The 27384-nt window shown below is 40.7% G+C and overlaps 1 protein-coding gene across 1 annotated transcript in view; it reads left to right on the plus strand.

Annotated features, from left to right (window-relative positions):
* The window catches only part of LOC126457182 (DNA-directed RNA polymerase I subunit RPA2), a 228653-nt gene that overhangs the window by 131520 nt on the left and 69749 nt on the right, over positions 1 to 27384 (plus strand). The window contains exons 14-15 of the mRNA XM_050093269.1: positions 5517 to 5618; positions 11623 to 11735. Coding sequence (XP_049949226.1) covers positions 5517 to 5618; positions 11623 to 11735 — 215 coding nt within the window. The remainder of the gene's footprint in view (positions 1 to 5516; positions 5619 to 11622; positions 11736 to 27384) is intronic.

Genomic DNA, 27384 nt, shown 5'->3' on the forward strand with positions numbered 1-27384 from the left:
TCATTTCTTGTAATAGTCATTTCTGCAGGGTAAGCTGGAAAATCTTTGTGATTTGTGAAAACACTTAGAAATATACTGGCAGGTTAAAGCATTTAGGTAGGCTGGGAGACAACCCTCAGTACCTCACTTGTGAAGAGAATTTCCTACAAAAGTCAAGGGTCTAACTTAGAGTCCTGATCTAGGACACAATTGTTAATTGACAAGGACTCCTTTAACAGTAACACTCTACTGTATAGTAAATGTTTAACTCTGGAAGCTGGTTTAACTATTGCAATGAAATTTGGAAATGAGATAACTGCAGCATGCATGATCATCTTGCTGCAATTTTATAGACACTTTCTTACCATTTGCTGAATGGTTACGTATAACAAAAATTCTAGGTTCAGAGTTGTATATTAAACAAACCAGAAAATGATTTAAACATGTACAATCATTGAGCTATCAGCTTCATGCAATAGAGCAAAATTATCAGTGTGGCACTTTCAGACAGGATATGAAGTCAGGTATGTATAATGTAGTGTAATGTTCAATCAAATTAAAATCAGAACAGTGTGCAGGGCGATCTCTCACTCACATGCTATGGCACAAAGCCATTGGCTCTCTGTTTGCATCACACTTTTTTTGTAAGCAAGTCCCCATTAATCAGGAAACAGGGTTTTTCACTACATTATGAGGGCACTTGCAACACAAATGTCTCCCAGAAAAACCAAAAAGGGTTTAACAATGTACTAGATGGTACAACATTCAATAAAATTGGGGATGATGATCAAATACCTTTTACAGTCTATACTGGAATTCTTTTGATCACATATTGCTTTTGTTTTTGACGTTGTCCGTAGTTGAGGAGTGTACTGTACACATGGCTAATAGTTTTATATTAACATTTTGCAAACAATTACAAATTTGTTTTCATAACAAAAATGCTGAATTTGTAGCTCACAGTGTTTCCAAAATGCCGAATGTGTAGCTCACTGAGTTTCCACTTAAGTCAGATGTGAAGTACATAAGACAATAATTTGGCTTGTGAGACATATGGACTACAACATTTACAGTTATGGATTAGTAAAAGAAGTGTATAATTCTTCACACATTAAAATTTCAGGAAAAATGACATTTGAGAATGTACAATAATGATAGACCGTTGATTTTATACCAGATAAGTGAGTGAGATTTAACCAAAATTGAAAATCTCAAAGGCAGCTGAGGTTTAGTACTCCAGTGATATGGACTGTAGACAGGGCTGGTTTAAGGTAATATGGTGTCTGAAGCACTGAATAAATGCATGGCTCCTGTTCAGCAATTTTGTATCACTTCAAAAAGATTAGAGGCTGGATTAACCCTCGAGCGGGCATGTCTATGTATAAAGTGCGCCAACCACAAATATCATTGTGTCTTGTACTGTTCCATTGTTGTTTTACAATTGCAAGCATTTACTTATTCCTTCTTCTTTGCTTCAGCTAGTACTGTGATAAGTTGCACTGTCACACATCCAGGTGAGCAACAGTAACATAAAATAAACAGTGACTAAAGTGAGAAAAAATTTACAATTCATGCAAGAAAATGAACCAGATTCTGAGCTAGCAACGCAATCCTACAGTGAGGCAGTTGTCTACCAAGTAATTAGCAATCGAATACGAAGTTTGCTGGGATCTGATGCAACTGCACTTTTTGATGCTTTGAGTGGGTCATTACTGTGGGGTAACACTTCTATGCGGCAACAGAGTGCTATGAGTGTTTATTTTAATACTGTTTAATGGAACAGAGATTTAGCTCATATATGAAAGTTTGTTTTATCGTTCTTTAATTAAACTAAGATTGAACTGTGATTTTGCTCATACATGTTTACTTTGGTAACATAAAGACAACTATTCTTTACATGTGTATGAAGTATGTCTCACACCTACTCATGTTATAAAAAACGGTGCGCCTGCTTGCTCGAGGGTTAATGAAAAATAGTGGAAAGCTAAGATGTTCGTTTTAGTGTTTCGTGTTGTACATAGTCGCTCCTGACTTGAGTACAATGCACAGAACATTCTTACAACCATGTGAAACTATCAGAAATGTCCTTCTTTGGGATGTTGTTGAACTTGTGTGTCATATTCGCACCTACTTCGGTCTCTCTAAACTGTCTTCCTTGTTTTGTAGTAGGTTTGTAATGATAACACAGTCTTGTCACCTATAATGATTTTTTACAGGAACGAATTGTCTGCATTTTTCATTCCAATCAAATCTCAGAAGGTGCCCACACATTTTTGCTTTTGTTCAGGATGCAAAATGTGTGAGACAAACTTTGCACTCACTTTTCTCCTTTTCAAAATGTTATGGAGAGTGTCTTGAACTCTTGATTTGTAGGTGCTCAGTTTGTTGCTCTATTTTGATTTGTGACACGATGACATTGACACAACAGAGCCACACATCCAGTTCTTAGCATTGTCTCTCACAACTGACTGGTCGAATGCACATTTGTTGTTTGCAGTTGTTAGTTTATGCGCCGGCCATGGTGGCCGAGCAGTTCTAGGCGCTTCAGTCCAGAACCGCGCGACTGCTATGGTCGCAGGTTCGAATCCCACCTTGGGCATGGATGTGTGTGATGTCCTTAGGTTAGTTGGGTTTAAGTAGTTCTAGGGGACTGATGACCTCAGATGTTAAGTCCCATAGTGCTCAGAGCCATTTGAACCATTAGTTTAAGCTGCCATCGTAGTTGCTGCATCAATCTCACTTATACACCTGGAATAAAATCAGTCTCAGAACTTTTTCGTGGACGGTGTATGCGCTCGCATCTTTTTAAATATATTATTTTACTTTCATCATTTGAGGGATAATGTTGAGATGTAGCAAGCTGGGATGGCTCCTCTTGCTGTAGTTCACTACTTAAATATTTTTTTGTTTTGTTTTTGAAAACATTGGATGGAATAAGTCACAGACAGGCACAGCAGGAAGACTGCTAAACAAGTAAGTTTTTGGCCAGAAGGCCGCCTCCTGAATTAGACAACATGCATATACACATTCATGCAAACACAACTGACACACATGACAACTGTCTCTGGCTGCTGAGGCCAGATTGCGAGGAACAGCATGTGATGGGAGAAGCAGTCTGGGTGGTTGGGGTAAGGAGGAATCTGGGGCTGGGAGGGGAGGGGGAGAGATGGGCTCAGTAGAGTGGTGCTTGCGGGAGCAGGTTAGGGCAGCTAGGTGCAGTTGGGAGGTTAGACAGAGAGCAGGGGGAGGTGGGGGGGGGGGGGGGGGTGGAAAAGGAGAGAAGTAAAAAGACTGTGGATGTATTGGTGGATAGAAGGCTGTGTAGAACTGGAGTGGGAACAGGGAAGGGGATAAGTGGGTGGAGGACAGTGAATAACGAAGGTCAGAGCCAGGAGGGTTAAGTGAATGTAAGATACATTGCATGGAGAGTTCCCACCTGCACAATTCAGAAAAGCTGGTGTTGGTAGGAAGGTGGGAACTCTTTCTCTGCAATACATTCTACATTCCTGTAACCCTTCTGGCCTCAAACTTCATTAGTTGCTGTCCTTCACTCACCTATCCCCTTCCCTGTTCCTGCTCCAGCACTACACAGCCTTCTATTCCACCAATGCGTCTACAGTCTATTGGTGTCTCTCAATTCTGCCCCCCCCCCCCCCCCCAATTTCCCCTCGTCCCCTCCCTTCTGCCCTCTGTCTAACTTCCCGACTGCACCTAGCTGCCTTACCCCCCCCCCCCCCACCTCATCCCTGTATGCTCCCACGAGCAGCACTCTACTTCCCCCACCTCTACCCTGATATCCATCCCTTTCTCCACCCCAGCCACTTTCTTACCTCCACCATCAAGATTGCTTCTCCCATTATGCACTGTTGCTCAGAGCCTGGTCTCGGCAGCCAGAGACAGGGGTCAGGCTTGTGCGAGATGCTTTTTTGTGAATGTGTGGGTATGTTGTCTAAATCAGGAGGCGGCCTTTTGGCTGAAAGCTTACTTGTTGAGCAGTCCTTCTGTTGTGCCTATCTGTGACAGCATCTCCACTATATGGTGAGTAGCAGTCTAGTCTTTTCATAATAGTGTATTTTTTTCATTATATACATAATGCATATGCAGTAAAATGACTAAATTCTTATCATGCAATTTCGTTAAACTTCATTATTCACAGTGTAATTTACAGTCTACTAACGATGATAGTACCTTTAGTTCATATGAAAAATATAATTTAAAGAAATATTCATAATCTGTGATAAGTATAAATTACGTGGATATCAGAATTCAATTATATTAAAAATCGTTTGTTTCCATTGTGGAATAAGTTGTTTGAAAGCTCTTGCTTCCCTCTTTCAAGCAAATATCTTACTTTTCTGAAATTGTAATATTTCAAAAGTTATTTGTATGTAAAGGTTATGTGTTTCAGAATATTCCGATCTTAACATGTAATTCTTTTCAGAATTTAGTGCCATAATTTCATATCCCTGGTTTTTCTGTTTCTGAAAATGTATTCTCTCTCTAAAATAACCATTTAGGTTGCTAATTATTCAAATTAGAAGCATTCATCCGGTTCAGACACTATGTTTTATTTGGACAGTCTGTGCCTGGTAATTGAAATGCTAACTTCTATGTCAGTAAGTCATGGTTGGACAATTGGAGTGTATAGTTACTATGTGTCAGTCTGGTAGTGAGTCTCCAACATATACAGTTATTCTGTAGATAATTGCAGCTTGTTGAATTTTGAAACTTTTTCAAGTAGATGTAAGTTAATGACATATGTTAAAATATTGAGGCTCCTATAGTTTACAAAGCTGATCATCACACTAAACTGTGTTATAGTAAACGTGTAGAGAAATGACAAAAAAATTATCGAGTGTTACGTGTATCTTTAGTTCATCATAGAAGAAGATAGAAACTGCATGAGACTTTACAAGGTAGTGGCATACCCACAGGTCGGTAAGTTACAGTGTCTAATAAAGTTTTATTTCACTAATTCAGGATGTTACGTACTTTAATTTTTGAGCCTTCCCAACATAGTGACCATTAATGAAGACTTTCAAACTACTCATCACACTTGAATCATTAGCTCGAACCACATAGCAAGAAAAAAAACCTGTTTAGACAACCACCTCTTGTTAGTTTTTGTTGTGAATGATGAAACTGAAACTATTTCGAGATTACGTGACAGATGGGTTTGGCTATGATTGCTAATTCTCAGTATCTTTTGCACATTCTTAGTTTTTTCAAATTGATATTGAATCAATACATATGTATGGTTTGACAGGGGGATCTAGTATGATTGAACATCTTTTATAGTTTTTTACCTCTTAAAACAATAAAATCGAGATGTGCAGCTGTTTCATTCACAAAGTACTACGCAGGAAGAGCAGCTAGTTTCATGTGCTAAAACTAATGACTGGCTAATTGTTACTTAGTATGTGATCTTTTAAAAGTTTCTTATATATATTTCTGTCCATTTGTCTGATAGTTTCAATTTTCCAGAGAAATTGTTGCTCTGAGTATTGTGCCTACACTGCAAAACTTTTCGTTTCCAGGGGTATGATATGGAAGATGCTATGATTATTAACAAATCATCATATGAAAGAGGTCTATGCCATGGATCAATTTACAAATCTGATTTTATTGAATTACCAACAGTAAGTTGTTTTTCATTTCCTTAGTGATAACATATCACTGCATGCTGTTACTTACTGGGATTTTAATTTATTGTACTTATAGATTTCTTTTAATACTGATCTTTCATATCACCAAGTGTGAAATAAAGGCCATGGCTGTTAATGCAAAGAAAATTGTTGGGTTTTAACTGTATCATAATGTATAAAGATTTATCAAAAAGGTTAAAATGACAGAAAAAACTATTTTTGAGAGTTTCCCTTTGGCTCCATATGCACCATATGATTTATTTCAAATTAAGCTCTCATTTTTGTCCCATTTATTACAAAATGTTCCTTAGCGTAGTTTACTGCAGTTTGAAGTTTACCCGTTAGTTCTATTTCTTTTTTTTTTTTTTTTTTTTTTTTTTTTTTTTTTTTTTTTTTTTTTTTTTGTGAAATATTTTCTGCACACTCTGAATCCTTAAAGTAGAGGAACTTGCAATCTTCGTATCCCTTTTGTTTCCTTATTTCCTATTTCTCAGTATTTCCAGATGTTAGACCTTATAAAAATTCTAGACATTTAATGAAGTACTTTCACTGGCATATATGGCTCCACCAAGTGCCAACAGCCTCTGTAGGATGGATGGGTGTATGGAAATCCAGGGCACCCTCATGCCCTTGAAATGAGAAATTTTTCTAAAGACAGAAGAACCTATTGGAGGTCATTGGCATAGGATGCAGAAGGTAAGGGAAAACCACTGGATTAAAGACCCTTGTGGTATCCCTAGTCCCACTGGGACTGTTCCTGAGAATAAATATTCCAAAATAATATGCCCACAATTGCACTTCTTGGTGGGCACTATTCCAGGAAAACAGCGTGCTGAGAGGTTAAAGAAGAAGAAGACTGAAATTTCAGGACTGAGGATTGGCACCTGAAATGTGAGAACAATGAATGAGAAACATAAACCAGAAAATCTGAAGAAGGAAATTATGCAAAATATCATGAATGTTTTAGGACTCTGTGACGTGTGAAGGGGAAGGAGAAGGGAGTTGGTTTTGGAGAGTATAAGATGATTTACAAGGGAGAAGACTGAAAAGGAGGAGGAGTAGGCATATTGTATAAGAAGAATCTGGATAAGAACATATCAAGATAACAGTGCCTGTCAGTGACAGGGTGATATCAATGAAGTGGCCCAGTGGAAGCCTAATTTGTTCCAGTATACATGCTTACATCAAAAGCAGACGAGGAAGAGTTGGACAATATTATGAAAAGGAAAGTTGCTACTCACCATATAGCGGAGATGCTGAGTTGCAGATAGGCACAACAAAAAGACTGTCACAAATAAAGCTTTTGGCCATGTGTGTGTGTGTGTGTGTGTGTGTGTGTGTGTGTGTGTGTGTCTGTGTGTGAAGGCCTTAATGGCTGAACGCTTTATTCGTAACAGTCTTATTGTTGTGCCTATCTGCGACTGAGCATCTCAGCTATATGGTTAGTAGCAACTTTCCTCTTCACTATATTGCTGCATTCCATCCTGGATTTTCCATGGTTTGAAGAGTTGGGCAACATATATGAACAAATAGAATAGGCATTTGAAGAAGAAGCAAAAGGTCAAGAGCAATGATAATGGCAGATTGGGACAGTGTTGTGGGGAGGTGTAGTCATGGAAATGTTGTTGGACATTATGATGTACAAAAGCCCTGGTAGTTAGAAGAAGTGGGACTCTGGCAAAACTGAAGTATGAAGATGTTGAGTTCTTTACAAACTGTGTGGAAGAAAACTTGGGAAGAGTGAGTTCAAATTTGGGTCTATCAGAAGTAGAAGGGGGGGGGGGATGTGGAGATTACCATTAAATATGTAATGCTAGAAACTTTGGAGACAGAAGGTGCAAAAGTAGAAAAAAAAGCAAGGATTAAAAAAGAATATATCACACAGAATGTACTAGATAAAACTGATGTGTGGAGAAAGAAAAAATGACTCTTCAGGAGAAGGAAAAGGAAATATAGAAAACAGTCTACTCAACAGAGAATTGAGGAGGATCACTTACAGAGCAAGAGAAGATTGGATGAAGAAGCAATCTGTGGAAATAGAACAATTAAAAAGGCAAGGAAAAATGTACAGAGTTCCAAAGTGAATATCAATGAAAGAACTGTGAAAAAGCAGCAAGCAAGGAATGCTAGACAATATGAAGAAAACAAAGATATGTGAAAGGCACACATGCATTTACGATCTGTATGATTATATCATAATTTAATTGGTTAGATAAAAAAATCTAATCACCAAGCGGCGGCAGAACGCACACATGAAAGACATTGTGAAACGGAAAGTTGCTACTCTCCATAAAGCGGAGATGCCGAGTCGCAGATCGGTACAACAAAAATACTGTCATAAATATTTTCGGCCAGTAAGGCCCTTGTCAACAACACACACACACACACACACACACACACACACACACACACACACTGGTGGCCATTCATTCAGACAGACATCTTGTTGGTTGTCATGCCCACATAGATTGCAGAACAGTGGTTGCAGCTTAGCTTGTAGATCAAGTGACTGGTTTCATGGGTAGCCCTGCCTTTGACGGGCTAGGTGATGTTTGTGACTGGACTGTAGTAGTAGTCGTGGTGGTGGGAACATATACGGGACAGGTCTTGCACCTGGGTCTATTACAGGGGTATGAGCCATGAGGTAAGGGGTTGGAAGCAGGGGTTGTGTAAGAATGGACGAGTATATTGTGTAGGTTTGGTGGATGGGGGAATACCACTATGGGAGGGGTGGGAAAGAAAGTGGGCAGGACATTTCTCATGTCAGGGCACGACGAGGTGGTCAAAACCCTGGCGGAGAATTAATTCAGTTGCTCCAGTCCTGGGTGGTACTGAGGTACGAGGGGAATGCTCCTCTATGGCCAGATGGTGGGACTTTGGAAGGTGGTGGGAGACTGGAAAGATAAGGAACGGGAGATTTATATTTGTACAAGGTTTGGAGGATAATTATGGTTTATGAAGGCTTCAGTGAGACCCTTGGTATATTTTGAGAGTGACCACTCACCACTGCAGATGCGACAACCACAGGTGGCTAGGCTGTTCGGAAGGGACTTCTTGGTATGGAACGGGTGGCAGCTGTTGAAGTGGAGGTATTGCTGGTGGTTAGTAGGTTTGATGTGGATGGAGGTACTGATGTAGCCTACTTTGAGGTGAAGATATACATCTAGGAAGATGACTTGTTGGTTTGAGTAGGATCAGGTGAAGCAAAGAGGAGAAGTTGTTGAGGTTCTGGAGAAATATGGATAGGGTGTCACCATCCTCGTTTCAGATTACAAAGATGTCATCAGTGAATCTGAACCAGGTGAGGGGTTTAGAATTCTGGGTTTTTTAGGAAGGATTCCTCTAGATGGCCCATGAATTGGTTGGCACACATAAAAGACAGTTGTAATTGGCAAGCTTTGGGAACCAGTGGCTCCTTCTTCAGGCAGCCACTGTCTCCAGAAGCTTGCCAATTACGACCATCTTTTATATGTGTGTGTTCTGCTGTCGCTTGGTGAGTAGATTTTTTATCTATCCAAATAAATTATTTTGTCAATAATTGAATGTATGATTGTATCAGTATTACGAAAAGGGTATTTGCTACTCACCATGTAGCGGAGATGCTGAGTCGCAGAAACACACAACAAAAGACTGTGAGCAAGTGAGCTTTCAGGCAACAGGGCCTTCATCAGAAATAGACACGTACACACATGCACTGATGAAAACCCAACTTACACACACATGATCAGAGGCCAGAAGCCAAAGACTGTGGTCACGTGTGTGTGAGTTACATTCGTGTGTGCGTCTATGCGTCCTTATGTTTTGTCTATTTCCCATGAAGCCCTTGCTGACCGAAAACTAAATTTCTGACAGTCCTTTCGTTCTTCCAATCTGCAACTCAGAATCTCCGCTGTAAGGTGGGTAGCAACTATCCTTTTCATAATATTATTACATTCCATCCTGGATTATCCATTGTTTGTTGTATGATTGGCTGATCTTGAAGGATTAGTTTTAGAGGATTAACAAGATTGTGATGAAAATCACTGGAGATGAAGAATAGAAAACTGGGAGGTGGAGAACACGATCCTGGATCTTAAAGAAAGGGTGAAATAACCTCTGAGACACAGAAGGCCTTAGGAAATAATGCTGTAACTAGAGTTACAAATCTGATCAGTTGGATATATGACACAGGTATTTGGCTTGAAGATCTCCTTACGACCACAGTGGTTCCCTTCCCAAAGAAATGCAATGTCTGTCAATGTAAAAATTATAGGGCAATTAGTTCTATAAGCCATGTTACTAAGGCTGTGGCCAGAATAGTGCTGAGAAGAATAGGAAGGAAAATAGAGGAGAATGCAGGAGAAGATCAGTTCAGATTTAGAAAAGGCAGAAGGATCAGAGATGCGATTGGGTGTCTGAGGATGATGGCAGAAAGATTTTTTGAAGTGAATAGACAAATGTATGTTTGTTTTGTCAACTACAAAAAAGCATTTGACATAACTGATTGGTGTTTTCTGTTGTAGTTTCTGAAAGGTACTGATATAGATTGGAAGGATAGAAGGTTGATATAGCAACTCTGTTTGGGACAGAAAGTGGTATTTTGGAAATGAAACTGGAGAGAGAGGTATTGAAAGATGTGTGACAAAGGGTGGTTGTGTGTCACCAGCACTGCTCAATATGTATGTTGAAAAGCTAATCAATAAGGCCTTGGAAAAATCAAAAGGACTTGTAGTGGGTGGAGAAAGAATAAAAACTGTCAAATACAGTGATGATATAATTGTGCTAGCAAAAACAAAGGAATAAATCCAAATAATGATGGAGAATATTTTGTGTGGGTCAAGAGTTTGGAGTGAGACTGACCATTGACAAGACCAAAGTGATGATGATTGGAAAGGACAATGGCATGATTAATATATCATTAGATGGAATGACATTAGAATAGGTTCAGTCATTTCATTGTTTGGGAAGCTGAATAGCATCTAATGGAAGTTATCCAGAGGAAGTGAGGTGCATAATATCCATGGGAAAGAGAGCTTTTGGGAGAGTGAAAGGTTTAGTGCCGGCCAGTAGCATCCCCATTACATTTAGAAAGAGTCCCACCAAATGTTTTTTGTGGTGTATGACAGACGGCAAGAACAAAAATATTTAGAAAACTTCTAAATGTGGTTATGGAGACAAATCGAGAAAGTGACATGAGTCAATAGACTGAGAAATGAGGAGCTGCTGAGCTGGGTAGGAGAGGAGAGGAACTTCATGAGGATGATAGAGAAGAGGAAAATATCTTGGATGGGACACACATTATGTAGGAAGTGACTACTACAGAGAATCATGGAGGGAAAAGTAGAAGGAAAAACTGGCCAACCATCCTAATTTGTTTCCCCTAAGCCACTTCAGGTGAATGCTGGAATGATTCCTTAAATGGAACCATGACCTATTAATGTCAGTAGCCTAGTCCATTTCAAGCTTAAACTTCATTTGCAAAAATCTTGATGTTGACAAGATAAAATGAACACAAATATAAAATCTACAATTAAGGCATACATAGTAGATTTAGATCGTCAACAAAATCAGAGAGCCAATTGGAAATGCCATGTTTAAAAAGTCTTTCTAGTTAACTTTAGGTTCTTGGTGGATGGGCAGTAGATAAGTCATAATGGAAGGAATAAATAACAAGAGAAGGAATACAGTTACAAATAGGACTGACAATTATGCCATTGGGCTGGATGAACAAATTTCAAATATAAAATAAGTGAAGTGGTTAAAAAAATTAAACATAATATAAAATAGAGAAATAAAACAAAACACAGAAAGAAGTAAATTAGAGTTAAAGTAAGAAGAATAGAATTATTGAAAAGGTGACATGAGGATAGCAAGACTTTGACCATCCTAACCAAATTGTTGAATTCTTCTCTTTTTGTATGTTTTTCACAGTCCCTTGTAATTTTGTATTTTAAGTTAAATTGCTGCTTTTCTGTCTCACAACAAAACAGTGTTTTAATGGCTTTCCATGTATTTACAGCAAAACTGCTATTTTGAGCTTGATCCAAACCTCATTGGACAGAACACTTCACTTGATAGTGATGGTCTTCCTATGCCAGGAACTGTGTTAGATGAAGGAAATTATTTATACTGGTAAGACATTTAATTAAATACTCTTCGGTAAGAAATTTAGCATGAAAATTTGAAATTTTGGGTAGCAATTATGCTCTATGAAGAATGAGTGAAGGCTGTGATGAACTTTGAGATTCAGATTACAAGTAGCTCTATTTAACTTTTTGTGATTTACATGCCCCACTCAAACAAACATCACAATTTTTGTGCCAACAATTGGTAACTGATACCTGTTACCTCTCTCATTTTGATAAGTTAGTTACTTTTTAGGGTTCCATACCTCAATCAGTAAAAATGGAACTGTTTTGTGATCATTTTGTTTGTCTGACTGACTGACTGACTGTCTGTCTGTTAAAAATTCCTTTTATCAGATATAGGCAGAAATGTCAAGTTGAAATTTGTGCCACATTCTATGGTCTACAGTCACTTGTTGGTGTCAAAAATTGAAGCTTCTGAGCCAGTGCAGTTGAAACATATGGCCACTTATGTCACATATTTTAATACTTGCAGACTGACTCATCAAAACCTATAGTGTACGTCCTGTCGATGTAGAACTATGAAGCTTGGCAGATGGTATGCTTTCACAGTAAAAGTAAAGGAAAACATCTGGAAATTGTTAGTTTGTAAATATATGAAAAAGTATTTTGTTTGTCATTTGTTATGTGTCTCATTGTCTGTCTGTCTAAGCCCGTTTTCTTCAGGAATGGGTAGACGCATGAAGTTGAAATTTATATCATGTACTAAGGCCTATGGTCCCTTTGTGGTGTAAAACATTTAATCTCCTACATCATTGCAGTCAAAAGAAAGGCCATTTATATCACATATTTTGACACGTTCCAAGTATCAACAATATTGATAACAGACAAAAATCGGAAAAATTTCCAGGTTGCATGAACTATCTGTATACATAATCAAGTATGGGTCAATGGAAGCATCAGATTCCACCCGTCTGCTTTGACCCATGATGTAAGGGTATTATGATGTGGGACATCATTATGGTGCGGAGTTTGAGTTGGTTGTTTTTGTAGATGTTATCTTGTGTGTGTGTGTGTGTGTGTGTGTGTGTGTGTGTGTGTGTGTGTGTGTGTTTGGGATGGCCTGCCTACTTTGCAGTGCCGACATTTGTTGGTGGTGAGTAATTGTTTTTTTTTTTTTTTTTTTTTGGGACTAGTTTTCTTGAGTTGTAATGTTTTGTGTATTTATTGTGTATTGAATGTGTTTTAATTTATGTAGGGATGCTTGAATTTTTAATTTTTGAGGTTATGTGGTTTTGGTTTTGTTTTTCGTAGTTGTAGGTGCCGGTTTTTTCATATCAGTAGTTATGGTTGACCTATATAGGTCAAGGGAAATGACCAATTCCAATTTTCACAGTTTTATATGTAGGTATTGCTGTTTTGGTATTATCAACTGTGGTCAAGGGAAATGTCTGATTCCAATTTTCGTAGTTCTTGCTGTAGGCATTGGTGTTTTGGTATTGTCAGCTGCGGTTGACCCATACATGTCTCAGGGAAGTGTCTGATTCCCGTAGATTTTGTAATTTTTTTTATCATCATTTTGTGTTTTTTGGAATCATGGTGTGTCTTTTCTTTTTTATGTTATATTTAGCTTGTCCCGTCCCTAAAACCTCCAATTTCCCACGGCTGACTGTATTTTTGGGAGGAGATGTTATTGCCTTATTTATATGTATTTTTGTGTCTGTTGCCATGTGCATGTAGTGACATCATAGGCACCATATTGGAGATGCTTAGAATAGCCATTTCCGCCATATTGATGACACCATGGGTCAAACCAGACAGGTGGTATCGGACACTTACGTAATCCCTTAAGTATGTACGGAACCCTCAGTGTGTGAGTCTTTCTTGTACTTACAAGGTGACAATTATTGAACTATATGCCAACTAGCTCCACAGATGACGAAGAGATAGATGAAATGTATGATGAGATAAAAGAAATTATTCAGATAGTGAAGGGAGATGAAAATTTAATAGTCATGGGTGAATGGGTGACTGGAATTTGATAGTAGGAAAAGGAAGAGAAGGAAACGTAGTAGGTGAATATGGAATGGGGGTAAGGAATGAAAGAGGAAGCCGCCTGGTAGAATTTTGCAGAGAGCATAACTTAATCATAGCTAACACTTGATTCAAGAAGGTTGTATACATGGAGGAGGCCTGGAGATACCAGAAGGTTTCAGATAGTTTATGTAATGAATGGTAAGACAGAGATTTAGGAACCAGGTTTTAAATTGTAAGACCTTTCCAGGGGCAGATGTGGACTCTGACCACAATCTATTGGTTATGAACTGTAGATTAAAACTGAAGAGACTGCGAAAAGGTGGGAATTTTAAGGAGATGGGACCTGGATAAACTGACAGAACCAGACGTTGTAGAGAGTTTCAGGGATAGTATTAAGGAACGATTGACAAGAATGGGGGAAAGAAATACAGTAAATGAAAAATGGGTAGCTTTGAGAGATGAAATAGTTGAGGCATCAGAGAATCAAGTAAGTAAAAAGATGAGGACTAGTAGATATCCTTGGGCAACAGAAGAAATACTGAATTTAGTTTATGAAAGGAGAAAATATAAAAAGGCAGTGAATGAAGCAGGCAAGAACGAATACAAACGTCTCAATAATGAGATCAACAGGAAGTGCAAAATGGCTAATCGGGGACGGTTAGAGGGCAAATGTAAGTATGTAAAGGCATGTATCACTAGGGGTAAGACAGATACTGACTACAGGAAAATTAGAGAGTCCTTTGGAGAAAAGAGAACCTCTTGTATGAATATCAAGAGTTCAGATGGAAACCCAGTTCTAAGCAAAGAAGGGAAAGCAGAAAGGTAGGAAGAGTATATGAGGATCTATACAAGGACGATGTACTTGAGGACAATATTATGGAAATGGAAGATAATATAGATGAAGATGAAATAGGAGATATGATACTGGGTGAAGAGTTTGACAGAGCACTGAAAGACCTAAGTTAAATCAAGGCCCCAGGAGTAGACAACATTCCATTACAACTACTGATAGACTTGGGAGAGCCAGCACTGACAAAACTCTACCATCTGGTGAGCAAAATGTATGAGACAGGCGAAATACCCTCAGACTTCAAGAAGAATATAATAATTTCAATCCCAAAGAAACGAGGTGTTGACAGATGTGAAAATTACCAAACTATCATTTTAATAAGTCACGGCTGCAAAATACTAACATGAATTCTTTACAGACAAATGGAAAAACTGGTAAAAGCCAACCTCGGGGAAGGTAAATTTGGACTCCGTAGAAATGTAGAAATGTTGGAACACGTGAGGCAATACCGACCCTATGACTTACCTTAGAAGATAGATTAAGGAAAGGCAAATCTACATTCCTAGCATTTGTAGACTTAGCGAAAGCTTTTTTTTAGCGAAAGCTTTTGAGATTGTTGACTGGAATACTATCTTCAAAATTCTGAAGGTGCAGGCATAAAATACAGGAAACAAAAGGCCATTTACAATTTGTACGGAAACCACACGGCAGTTATAAGAGTCAAGGGGCACGAAAGGGAAGGAGAGGTTGGGAAGGGAGTGAGACAGGGTTGTAGCCTATCCCCAATGTTATTCAATGTGTATATTGAGCAAGCAGTAAAGGAAACAAAACAAAAATTCGGAGTAGGAATTAAAGTCCACAGAGAAGAAATAAAAACTTTGAGGTTTGCCGATGACATTGTAATTCTGTCAGAGACAGCAAAGGACCTGGAAGAGCAGTTGAATGGAATGGACAGTGTCTTGAAAGGAGGATATAAGATGAACATCAACAAAAGCAAAACGAGAATAATGGAATGTAGTTGAATGAAATCGGGTGATGTTGAGGGAATTAGATTAGGAAATGAGACTAAGTAAAGGAGTTTTGCTATTTGGGGAGCAAAATAACTGATGATGGTCGAAGTAGAGAGGATATAAAATGTAGACTGGCAATGGCAAGGAAAGCATTTCTGAGGAAGAGAAATTTTTTAACATCGAGTGTAGATTTATATGTCTGGAAGTCATTTGTGAAAGTATGTGTGTGGAGTGTAGCCATGTATGGAAGTGAAACCAGGCAAGAAGAGAATAAAGCTTTCGAAATGTGGTGATACAAAAGAATGCTGGAGATTAGATGGGTAGACCACGTAACTAATGATGAGGTATTGAATAGAATTGGGGAGAAGAGAAATTTGTGGCGCAACTTGACTAGAAGAAGGGATTAGTTGGTAGGACATGTTCCGAGGCATCAAGTGATGACCAATTTAGTATTGGAGGGCAGTGCGGAGGGTGAAAATCGCAGAGGGAGACCAAGAGATGAATACACTAAGCAGATTTAGAAGAATGTAGGTTGCTATAGGTACTGGGATATGAAGAAGCTTGCACAGGATAGAGTATCATGGAGAGCTGCATCAAACCAGTCTCTGGACTGAAGACTACAACAACAACAGCCGGCCAGCATGGCCAAGCGGTTATAGGTGCTACAGTCTGGAGCCGCGCAACCGCTATGGTCGCAGGTTCGAATCTTGCCTCTGGCATGGATGTGTGTGATGTCCTTAGGTTAGTTAGGTTGAAGTAGTTCTAAGTTCTAGGGAACTGATGACCTCAGAAGTTAAGTCCCATAGTGCTCAGAGCCATTTGAACCATTTGAACAACAACTATTTCGTCAAAGAAAACGTAAATTAGTGACAAACTGTGGTGTGCACCCACTTTATTCTACATGTAAATTTCACTACAGATATTCGGTTTTAGGTTATGACATGTTTGATATGCCTGCCGTCATTGGCACAGATGAATAGCAAAATTCTGCATGATCCACTGAAGTGTTAGAACATCGATACTTTCGATGATCTACTGAATGGCTGTTTTCAGCTCAGCAATGGTTTTGGGGCTATTGCTGTGCAACTTTCTTTAATATATCCTCACAAAAAGGAGTCGCATGTGTTCAGATCCAGAGAATATGGCGCCCAATCGAGGCCAGAGCCAGAGTGTGGTCCCCAAAGTGCTCCTCCAGGACATCAAACACTCTTCTGCTTCAATGAGGTTTGAAATTTTTGTGGGAAGAGATGCTGGTCTTCAACAATAATTTGTTGCAGTGTCTCCCAGTTGATTCCCTCCTATTATGCAGCTTGAATGATCGATTTTCTGGGGCTGGTTTGGAACACAGCAGGTGTCTTCTTGACGTTTTCAGGCATTTTCACCCTTCATGGACGACTGACATTGCCAACACTGTCATCACGAATGCTGTCCATTCTCTCAAACTTGATAGTCGAATTCTTGATTGTTAGCACACTTGGACCGGTTGTGTTCAGCTTGAACTCAGTCGCAAACTTCCTTTGAGCTTGAGCTGTTATTGCTCGCATAGCAGGCCTTCACAAGTGCTGTACGCTCAGGCATATTGTACCGTGACATTTTCACTTGCAACTGGCCAACAACAAGGTGTGTGCGCATGTGCAGACTAACTACCATCATGCCCTGCAGCCAACCATGTAGTTTGAACATCCTAACGCAAACCATTCATAAGTCATGACTATTTTATTTCATATAGTTCAATAATTGTCACTTTGTAACTGGATTTTTATTGATAACAATTCCACCATATGATGTCAACATGAGAAAATATGAATGATTGAATCAGAAAAAGCATGCTAACAGAAAAATTAGGAAGTTAAATGATGATTGCGTAGAAAGATAACACAAAAGCAAGTCCCTTGAACTTTCAAGCTAATACTCATCCTATTCTAATACATCTACCCGCTCCTCTCTCTCTCTCTCTCTCTCTCTCTCTCTCTCTCTCTCCTGATCTGATAATGGCATCTCATATCCAAAATAACACAGCAGTTTAACTCCCAATCTGGCTCTCATAAAAAAAAACAAAATTCATGATTAGCATTTTCTGTTTTCCATATCTAATGAATTCAGCTCTGTTCTTCTTCATACTTAAATGAAATTTTAAATCAGGGGTAAATCTGTGAAATACTTCACATCTATTTCCACTTAAACTGGTAACACAACTTACTGATGTGTAATCATACATCATCAAGGCTGCCAACTATTACGGATAGTCCATAATTGTTATGGATTTATCACTTTAATTACAGAGTTAGGGGAAGCTACTAAAAATTATGGAAATACAGTGAAACCCTGGTTTTACACTGTTCAAGGGACTTCAAAAAAATGGTGTAAAATGCAAGAAAATGTAAAATGTGGGAAATAATGTTTCAATCTGTAAAAGTTACGTATAGGATACCCCCTTGCACTTTATGTATGATGTATTTACATAACAGGCATCAAAAGACTTGTCAGTGACTTTTTTACTACCTAATAAAGATCTATTAGCTAATAAAAACCGCTGGTGTAACTGGAATTGATAACTGTCTGGGAAGTGGAAACATGTGACTTAATTTGAAACGTCATAATAGATGTTTTTGTAAAGCCTGCAGCTGTCATTCATTATTTAAATAATGGTGGTGGTGGTGGTAGTTAGTGTTTAACGTCCCTTCGACAACGAAGTCATTAGAGACGGAGCGCAAGCTCGGGTTAGGGAAGGATTGGGAAGGAAATCGGCCGTGCCCTTTCAAAGGAACCATCCCGGCATTTGCCTGAAACGATTTAGGGAAATCACGGAAAACCTAAATCAGGATGGCCGGAGACGGGATTGAACCGTCGTCCTCCCGAATGCGAGTCCAGTGTGCTAACCACTGCGCCACCTCGCTCGGTTTTAAATAATGAAATACTCCACTAGTTACATTTTTTTTTTTTTTCATACTTAGCATGACGCATTTCGAGAAATTTTTTTTTTTTTTTTTCTCTTTGTTAAGTGTAAATATGTAAATAAGTATTTTGTGTGGTGTTTAAATATGTGTTATTCTGCGTCTCTTGCACTGTAGTCATGTTTTTGAGGTTATCAGGTACTGTGCCTCATCAGTTATGTAGAAAACCACACACACACACACACACACACACACACACACACACACACACACGAACTATCACTCACACTGTTTGTTTGTGTAACATCACAAAAAATACATAAGTAAATACTGCACTTGACAACGAGAATAAATTCTAGAAAAACGTTTTGCTCAGCGTGATTACAATACATACCCGGCGCTGTGTTTACACTAAAAACATTTGAGCAACACAAAGTGAAGGACATTGTCAACTACCACTCCACGTGGCCATGTGCTGAAACACGCTAAATATGGTTCGACAGAGGTGTCATGATGATCCCAAGTATTTTCACTGTACAGACAGTTTGAAAATGGTTGTGATTGGTCATGATATCTGGATTCGAACGAACTTAGTTATATACTCCCATCAGCCACCACAGATTGACAGTGGCGGGAGATATGGCACAAACTGTTACAACTTCTACTCGTACCTGTTCAAGTCTGCTGAATAGAGTGCCCTGGTGTCAAGAAACTTAACCACTTAAATTTGTAAGCACTACTGGACAGCCAACATTATGCCAGCATCGTATTTTCTCCACAAACATTATTTCGTAATGTGTAAATCATGGGAAAATTATAAATATGTTGACGCAAAATCAGGTGCAAATTGATATTGTGGGCATTGAAAATTTGACAGGACTGATAAAAAATGTCGTAAATGGCGGGAAAATGTTAATTCCGGGAACGTAAAAGTGGGGTTATACTGTAGATGTTTTGCAGTTTATGTTTTTTTGAAGGTGGCAGGGGTAAAATACAGGGAGCGAAAGGCTATTTACAATTTGTACAGAAACCAGATGGCAGTTATAAGAGTCGAGGGACATGAAAGGGAAGCAGTGGTTGGGAAAGGAGCGAGACAGGGTTGTAGCCTCTCCCCGATGTTATTCAATCTGTATATTGAGCAAGCAGTAAAGGAAACAAAAGAAAAATTCGGAGTAGGTATTAAAATTCATGGAGAAGAAGTAAAAACTTTGAGGTTCGCCGATGACATTGTAATTCTGTCAGAGACAGCAAAGGACTTGGAAGAGCAGTTGAACGGAATGGACAATGTCTTGAAAGGAGGATATAAGATGAACATCAACAAAAGCAAAACGAGGATAATGGAATGTAGTCAAATTAAATCGGGTGATGCTGAGGGGATTAGATTAGGAAATGAGACACTTAAAGTAGTAAAGGAGTTTTGCTATTTAGGGAGTAAAATAACTGATGATGGGCGAAGTAGAGAGGATATAAAATGTAGACTGGCAATGGCAAGGAAATCGTTTCTGAAGAAGAGAAATTTGTTAACATCGAGTATAGATTTAAGTGTCAGGAAGTCGTTTCTGAAAGTATTTGTATGGAGTGTAGCCATGTATGGAAGTGAAACATGGACGATAACCAGTTTGGACAAGAAGAGAATAGAAGCTTTCGAAATGTGGTGCTACAGAAGAATGCTGAAGATAAGGTGGGTAGATCACGTAACTAATGAGGAGGTATTGAATAGGATTGGGGAGAAGAGAAGTTTGTGGCACAACTTGACTAGAAGAGGGGATCGGTTGGTAGGACATGTTTTGAGGCATCAAGGGATCACAAATTTAGCATTGGAGGGCAGCGTGGAGGGTAAAAATCGTAGAGGGAGACCAAGAGATGAATACACTAAGCAGATTCAGAAGGATGTAGGTTGCAGTAGGTACTGGGAGATGAAGAAGCTTGCACAGGATAGAGTAGCATGGAGAGCTGCGTCAAACCAGTCTCAGGACTGAAGACCACAACAACAACAACATGTTTAAAAAAAAAAAAAAAATCAGAAACAGCACCATTTACATTTCAGTACTCATGCTACTAAAATATTTCGTAGATTGCAATGACTTCCACCCTGAGTACACAATAAACCGGTCTACAAATGATTTCTTCACCACAACTTATTAAACGTGCATTTACACTGAGTTCGAAACATTTTATGCATTATATTAAAAGAAAAAAGGAAAAAAAAAATGCTGCGCTGTTTCGCACCAGTAGCAGTGACACAGATAAAAGAAATTAAGCCTCATTTCTCAGTACCGCAGCAACTACTATGTCAACAGGAATCATTATCTGACTCTGGAAATATTTGTCATCAGCAAGTTACATGAGCTGCCGTCATACGAAAAGGGGAGTGAAGTAAAAAAGTGTAAGGCATTTTCTGTGAGGCAGAAATGTGTGTAGGAGGTAAAAGTCAGTGGTAAATGTGGACGTGGCAGGGGGATTATCAATTGTAGGGTTCGCTGTCACATTCACTGGAAGTGTGACAGACACTGAGGCTGAAGAAATTTTCTTTATTGAAGGTGATAATTTGGATTAATTTTAATACTGATATAAAAGTAAATGTACGATCAATTAAAGGTATCTTTGTTATTTAGGATCGTCAAATATTGAAATATAGTGTTTAAACACCTGAAAGGCTGATTTTTAAAATTTTCTGGCAAAGGAGGTGGGGTGAGGAGGGGGGAGGATGGCTAACCCCCCTCCATATTTGCCTTGTGATTAGTGACAGCCTGTTCTCAAGATTGGAAGCTATCATACACATCCAGAAATATTGTAACAATTTTCTGACTTGGGTACAGCTACCAACTAACCTGACCACAGCTGTACTTATCACCAAAACAAAAAGTTGGAAGGCAAAAAATGTTACAACTGCGAAAAATTTTAATGATAGCAGTCCTAGTATGTGTATCTATATGTCATATTCTTTAGTGGTTAACCTTTGCTGCACCAGCTGGATTCTTGCAGCATAGATTCTACACTGCGTGTCTGTGTACATGTTGACTTAGTGACAGGGATTTGCAAAACAAATAAAAATACACTATCCACTGATAAGCCAAAACATAATGACCATTGTCTACCATGACACTGAATGCTGCCTGGTGGCATTGTGGGCACATGACATGGTAACCAAAGTATGTAAGTGGAGCAGACACAGCTGGTCGGGATCACCCAAGTGAAGATATGGGCTGCAAATTGGGAAACCCATTGAGATAACTGACTTTGACAAAGGGAAGAGTACTATTATTATGCAGAGCCTGTGAACAAAAAACATCGAAGCTGGTTGAATGTTTGTGTGCTATTGTCGTGAGCATCTGCTGAAAGAGGCAGAAGGAGCGTGAAACTACCACTAGGCGCTAAATGGTTGGATGTCCATGACTCTTCACAGAATATGAGGTTTGGAGGCTTGTCTGCTCTGTAAAGTGGGATAGATGGTGATGTGTGTCATCTCTGCTGAAAGAGCACAATGCTGGTGCACGCACAAGTGTTTCGGAGCACACTGTTCATCGTACATTGCTGAACGTGGAGCGCCGCCGCAGACCACCCCTATGTGTTCACATGTTGACCCAATGACATCATCAATTATGATTGGATTGGGCACAGGACCATCGGGATTCGACCGTCAATCAGTGGAAACATGTCGATTCTTCGGGTGAATCACATTTTTGTTACACTATGTCGATGGTCATCTCCACAAATGCCGTGACTGAGGTGAACAGCAGCTTGAAACATGCAGCGTGGCACAGACACAGACTGATAAGAGCAGTCCTGGAGCCAGGATTGTGCTACACAAATTCACCTGATGTAAATCCTATGCAACCCATCTGGGTCGCTATCGGGATCCATCACTGCGTACGCAAATGAGCAGCCCATTATTTATGCAAATTACATGACCTGTGTGTAGACATCCAGTGCTACAAACCTACCGACAAACTGCTGTATTCCTGATACTCGGAACCGAGCGAGGTGGCGCAGTGGTAGCACACTGGACTCGCATTCGGGAGGACGATGGTTCAATCCCGCGTCCGGCCATCCTGATTTAGGTTTTCCGTGATTTCCCTAAATCACTCCAGGCAAATGCCGGGATGGTTCCTCTGAAAGGGCACGGCCGACTTCCTTCCCCATCCTTCCCTAATCCGATGAGACCGATGACCACGCTGTCTGGTCTCCTTCCCCAACCAACCAACTAACCTGATACTCGGAGTCAGTGATGTATTTTGTTCCAAAGACAGACAAAAATAGCTATTAAGCAGGTGGTCATATGTTTTGGCTCCTCAGTGTATATGTACAAGTTACCAATAAATCTCAATGAGGCTCTTGTTTGTTTTGTTACTGTATCTGGTATTTCTTCTGATCTCAGACTTTAAATTATGCATGTGATTCATTTTACGCTTTTATATGGTTTTTAATTCTGTTTCCTCACTCAATTCATCAACATTCTGATTGAAATTTGTTTGAAGTGTTCTTCATCCTTAAAAGTTACTTAATTAGGTCTATGGAACAGGGTGTATTCATTTTTTTTAGGTGTGTATTTATTGGGTGTTATGTGGATCTATATAGCAATATACTGGATTTGGAACACATCAGGATTATGATTATGTATTTTTACATGTATATTCAATTACAATTTTCTACTCAATGGATGCCACAGTATTACAAATAAAACAATAAATGATTATCATCTTCATTCTTCAACAGTGACATGTTCTGAACAATTTGGTAGGCATAGTTGTTATCATAGCTACTAGTAGGCAATCAGTTAAGCAATATACATACAACAAAAATATAGATCGACATTAATTAACAAAAATAACCTGGTCTACGTAAAATACTTGTCTTAAAATTTTACAATTGTGAAACTGTTTAGTTATATCTTGGCATTGGTAAGCTCTCTTCCATACACGCATCAACAAAATAGGATGAGTATAGTTTTGAAAAGGGATTCACAGTTCCTCAAGTTTTTCAACCCATTTGGAGGAAGGTGGCAAATTTTTGTACTAGCATACTTAGCACCTCTCTGTGACAGAGGGACAGATTTTTTAATTGATAGTGTTTTGTCGTTCCTATGTCTAAGTGTCACACTAACTCTGCAAGATCTTAAAAGTTGGAGAAATAATAATGCTGAGATTCAAGACCAAACGAACTGTTGAATATATATCGCAATTAAATTATGAGATCAGGGAACTGATTACTGCAGACTCTGTTAAATTGCTTGAAGATACTATAAACTAAGCTAGTCACAGACTGATTATGTGGATTGCGTAGTGAAGTGATTTAATGGTTCTGTGTATGCAATGAGAGTTCTGTGGCAATACCACCCAGGGGGCTCATGGTTCTTTTGTGAGTTTGTGCGTGGCGCACACAGAGTCCCATGCTATTGCAGCTCATTCTTCATTTCCTAGCTGCATTTGCTTTTCACTGCCCCATCCCTCCCCATCCCCACTTCTTCCCCATCGCCACCTCCTTCCCCTCTCTCGGTGTTCTGATTTATGTCGACCTGGCTATTTCCCTGGTTTCCTGTATTCGTTGCAATTTTGTTGCTTTTGCTTGTTTTTTCAGCCTTTTGGTGTTTAGGTCCCCACTTGAGGTTTGATCTCCACTCCAAAATGTGTTGTTTTTAGTGTGAGCCATATGAGGAAGAACTCCCTGCCTAGCATCTACGGTGTGGATTCCTCTCCCCCCTCCCTTCCCCTCTCCCATCCCCACTGTAGCCCTCTTCCACCCTGCTAGGTCACCAGCACATGTAGCCAGTCCGTGTGGTGGGGCTGTTATGTACTCATATGGCTGAGCCCCCTGACAACACAGGGATCACACTACTGATACCTGAGTTGTCCCCTCTCCGTGTATGCCAAGGAGTGGCAGCTTGTCTTCTTTGAGCATCGGAATTCCCAGTGTCGGCCACCGTGCTAGACGGCCCTTGCTGTGGCTGGGTGGCGCCCATGGGGAGAGCCCCTGGTCAGAGTCGGTGGTATCAGCGTGGCTGCTTGGTGCATGAAGCGTATCAAGCTGCAAAAATCTGGCCGTTCTTACATGGTCATCTCTTTGATTGATGAAGGATTCTTAAATACTGCCTTGCCTCGAATGACCTGGCAGCCTTCCCTTCTCTGGCTACTCTATGGGAGGAGGGCCAGGCTTGCCACCTTGGGCTGAAACCCTTTCCCCCTTACCTCGTCTGTACGAGGATGGATGGGGACACTTTTACCGCCACAAAGTCATTGTTTTTTGTGGAAAATATCGCGGACAAGTTTGGTAAAGTGGAGTCTATTGTGTAAGATGTGGTCGGGCTCCCTGTTGATCAAAGCTTCTTCTGCCACCCAGTCCACAGCTCTTCGTGCCTGTGATCCTCTTGGCAATGTCCCAGTGTCTATCACTCCTCACCAATCTCTGAATATGGTGCAGGGCATCATTTTTCATAGGGACTTCATCCTGCAAACTGATGAGGAACTCCAGGCTAATCTGGAGCGGCATGGCATTCATTTTGTTCGACGTGTGCAGAAGGGTTGCAAAGACAACTGCACCAATACTGGCGCCTTCATTCTGGCTTTCGAGGGGAATAACCCTCCCAGAGAAGGTCAAGGTTATGTGCTACAGATGCGACGTGAAACAGTACATCCCTCTACCTAAGCGGTGCTTTTGGTGCTTGCATTTTAGGCATATGTCTTCCCGCTTTACAGCGGATCCTTTGTGTGATGACTGTGGCCTCCCAGCCCATGAGGGAAGCCCTTGTGTTCCGCCGTCTGTGTGTGTCAACTGTGCTGACTGCCCCTCCCCTCACTCACCGGATTGCCCAGCTTACAAGAGAGAAAAGAAGATACAAGAATACAAGTCCCTGGATTTCCTGTCTTACACTGATGCTCGCCACAAGTATGAGAGAATCAATGTGGTGTCACTGTCTTCAACATCTGCCTCTGTTACTTCCTTTCCTCCTCCTCGTCCTCCCTTGTCCTTACCCCAGCCCCGCCCCACTCTCCCTCCACCTTCCCTGCAATTCCCACGACTTCCCATCAGGGAATCACTCCCTCTCCCCGGCTGAAGAAGTGGCCCCCTTCTTCGGCATCTGCTGGTGATCGGGCTCCCTCCCAGGAACCCTCTCTCCGGCCAGAAGATTCTCACCACTACTCGGCCACGAGGCACACCATCTGTGCACCCCAAGGTTGCCTGCTCTCTTTCAGTCCCCAATCTTGCTGATGCCTGTACTCCCTCTGTGTCTTGCCTTGCTCCACCTCAGAAAGAGGAGAAGAAGAAGAAGAAGAAGAAGAAGAAGAAGAAACATAAATCCCAAGACAAGGCGCCCTCGGAGGTGCTAACTCCCCTCTCGCAACCTGAGTGTGACATCTTATTTATGGATGTCACCCCATCCTTGTAGGTGACTACTACTGACAAAGTGACCTGACCTCCTCCTCGGCTCCTTTGTGCCTACCTTGGATTCAGGCCACACGATCATCCAGTGGAACTGCAACAGATACTATTGTCACTTTTACCGGAAATGCAATGTCTTGTCTCATCTTATTCTGTGCTCTGACTTGTTCTCCAAGAAACGCATTTCTGTGATGGCCACTCTCCAACTTTACATGGTTATCAGGCATTCTGTCGAAATTGTGCTGGCCCTGGGATAGCATCTGGTGGGGTCTGCACTTTGGTTCGCTCTGATGTCCTTAGTGACTGGATCCCCGTTCTTACCACCTTGGAAGTGATGGAGTGCAAACGACTCCAGCAATCACCCTTTGCAATGTCTACTTCCACCCAGGTCAGCCACTTGCTTATGTTGCACTATCTACCTTAATCTATTAACTCCCACCCTCATTTCTCCACCTTGGGGATTTCAATGCCCACCATCCACTGTGGGGGAGTGTCACTTCAATGGGTCGGGGTATCCTAATCGACCAACTTATCATGGACTTCGATTTGTGTCTCCTCAACGATGTTTCCCTTACCTACTCCAGTGCTGCTCATGGCCCCTTCTCCGCTATTGATCTCACGATCTCCTCCCCTGCCCTTGTGGCTTCCCTACATTGGTCATCCCATGATGTCCTTTGTGACAGTGACCACTTTCCAGTGACACTATTGTTCCTGTTGCCACCAGGCAGACAGGCCCCCACGTTGGGCATTCCGCAGGGCCATTTGGCCTTTATACATGTCTGCCGTCCGCTTTGACACCTCCCTCTCGAATTCCATTGATGTAGTCGTGCAAGACATCTCTGCTGCTCTTCTTCATGCTGCTGAAACTACTGTCCCCCTATCTACAGGGCCCCCTTGTCATCAGCCGGTACTGTACTGGACCAAGGACGCCGCAGTCGCTGACCAGGATCGCCGACTCGCGCTGCAGCGATTTAAGCGACACCCTTCCCAGACCAACCTCCTCACTTTTAAGCATCTCCGTGCTAAGGCTCGAACCATATTGAGCGGAGTAAAAAGGAATGCTGGGGGCGCTATGTTTCCTCCCTGTGGACATGTGCCTCTTTATCATAGGTGTGGTCAAAGCTGCGTAGCATTCTGGGCTGCCAGCAACAGTCAACTGTCCAGGGTCTGAACCTCCAAGGAGCTCTGTGCACCGGTCCATTGGTCCTCGCGGAACACCTTGTGACACACTTTGTGATGGCATCGTCGTCTGCTTCTTACCTTTCTCCAGCAGAAACTCAGAGTTATACAGACCCCCCTCCATTTCATCCCACAGCACGTTGAGCCCTATAATGCACCTTTTGCTGAATGGGAATTGGTGCAGTCTCTTCGCTCTTCACAAGACACAGCCACAAGGCCAGATTCCATTCACAATCAGATGATTCAACACTTGGACGTTCCCCAGAAGCAACAGCTCCTCAGGGTCTTCAATCACATCTGGCTCACAAGTGCTTTTCAGTCAAAATGGCCTGACAGTATAGTTATCCCCATTCTTAAGCCTGGGAAAAACCAGATTATGTTGTGTACTCAAATCTCAGGGCCTTGTGA

The sequence above is a fragment of the Schistocerca serialis genome, chromosome 2 (genome assembly GCF_023864345.2).
Source record: "Schistocerca serialis cubense isolate TAMUIC-IGC-003099 chromosome 2, iqSchSeri2.2, whole genome shotgun sequence".
In the NCBI taxonomy this organism is placed as follows: domain Eukaryota; kingdom Metazoa; phylum Arthropoda; class Insecta; order Orthoptera; family Acrididae; genus Schistocerca; species Schistocerca serialis.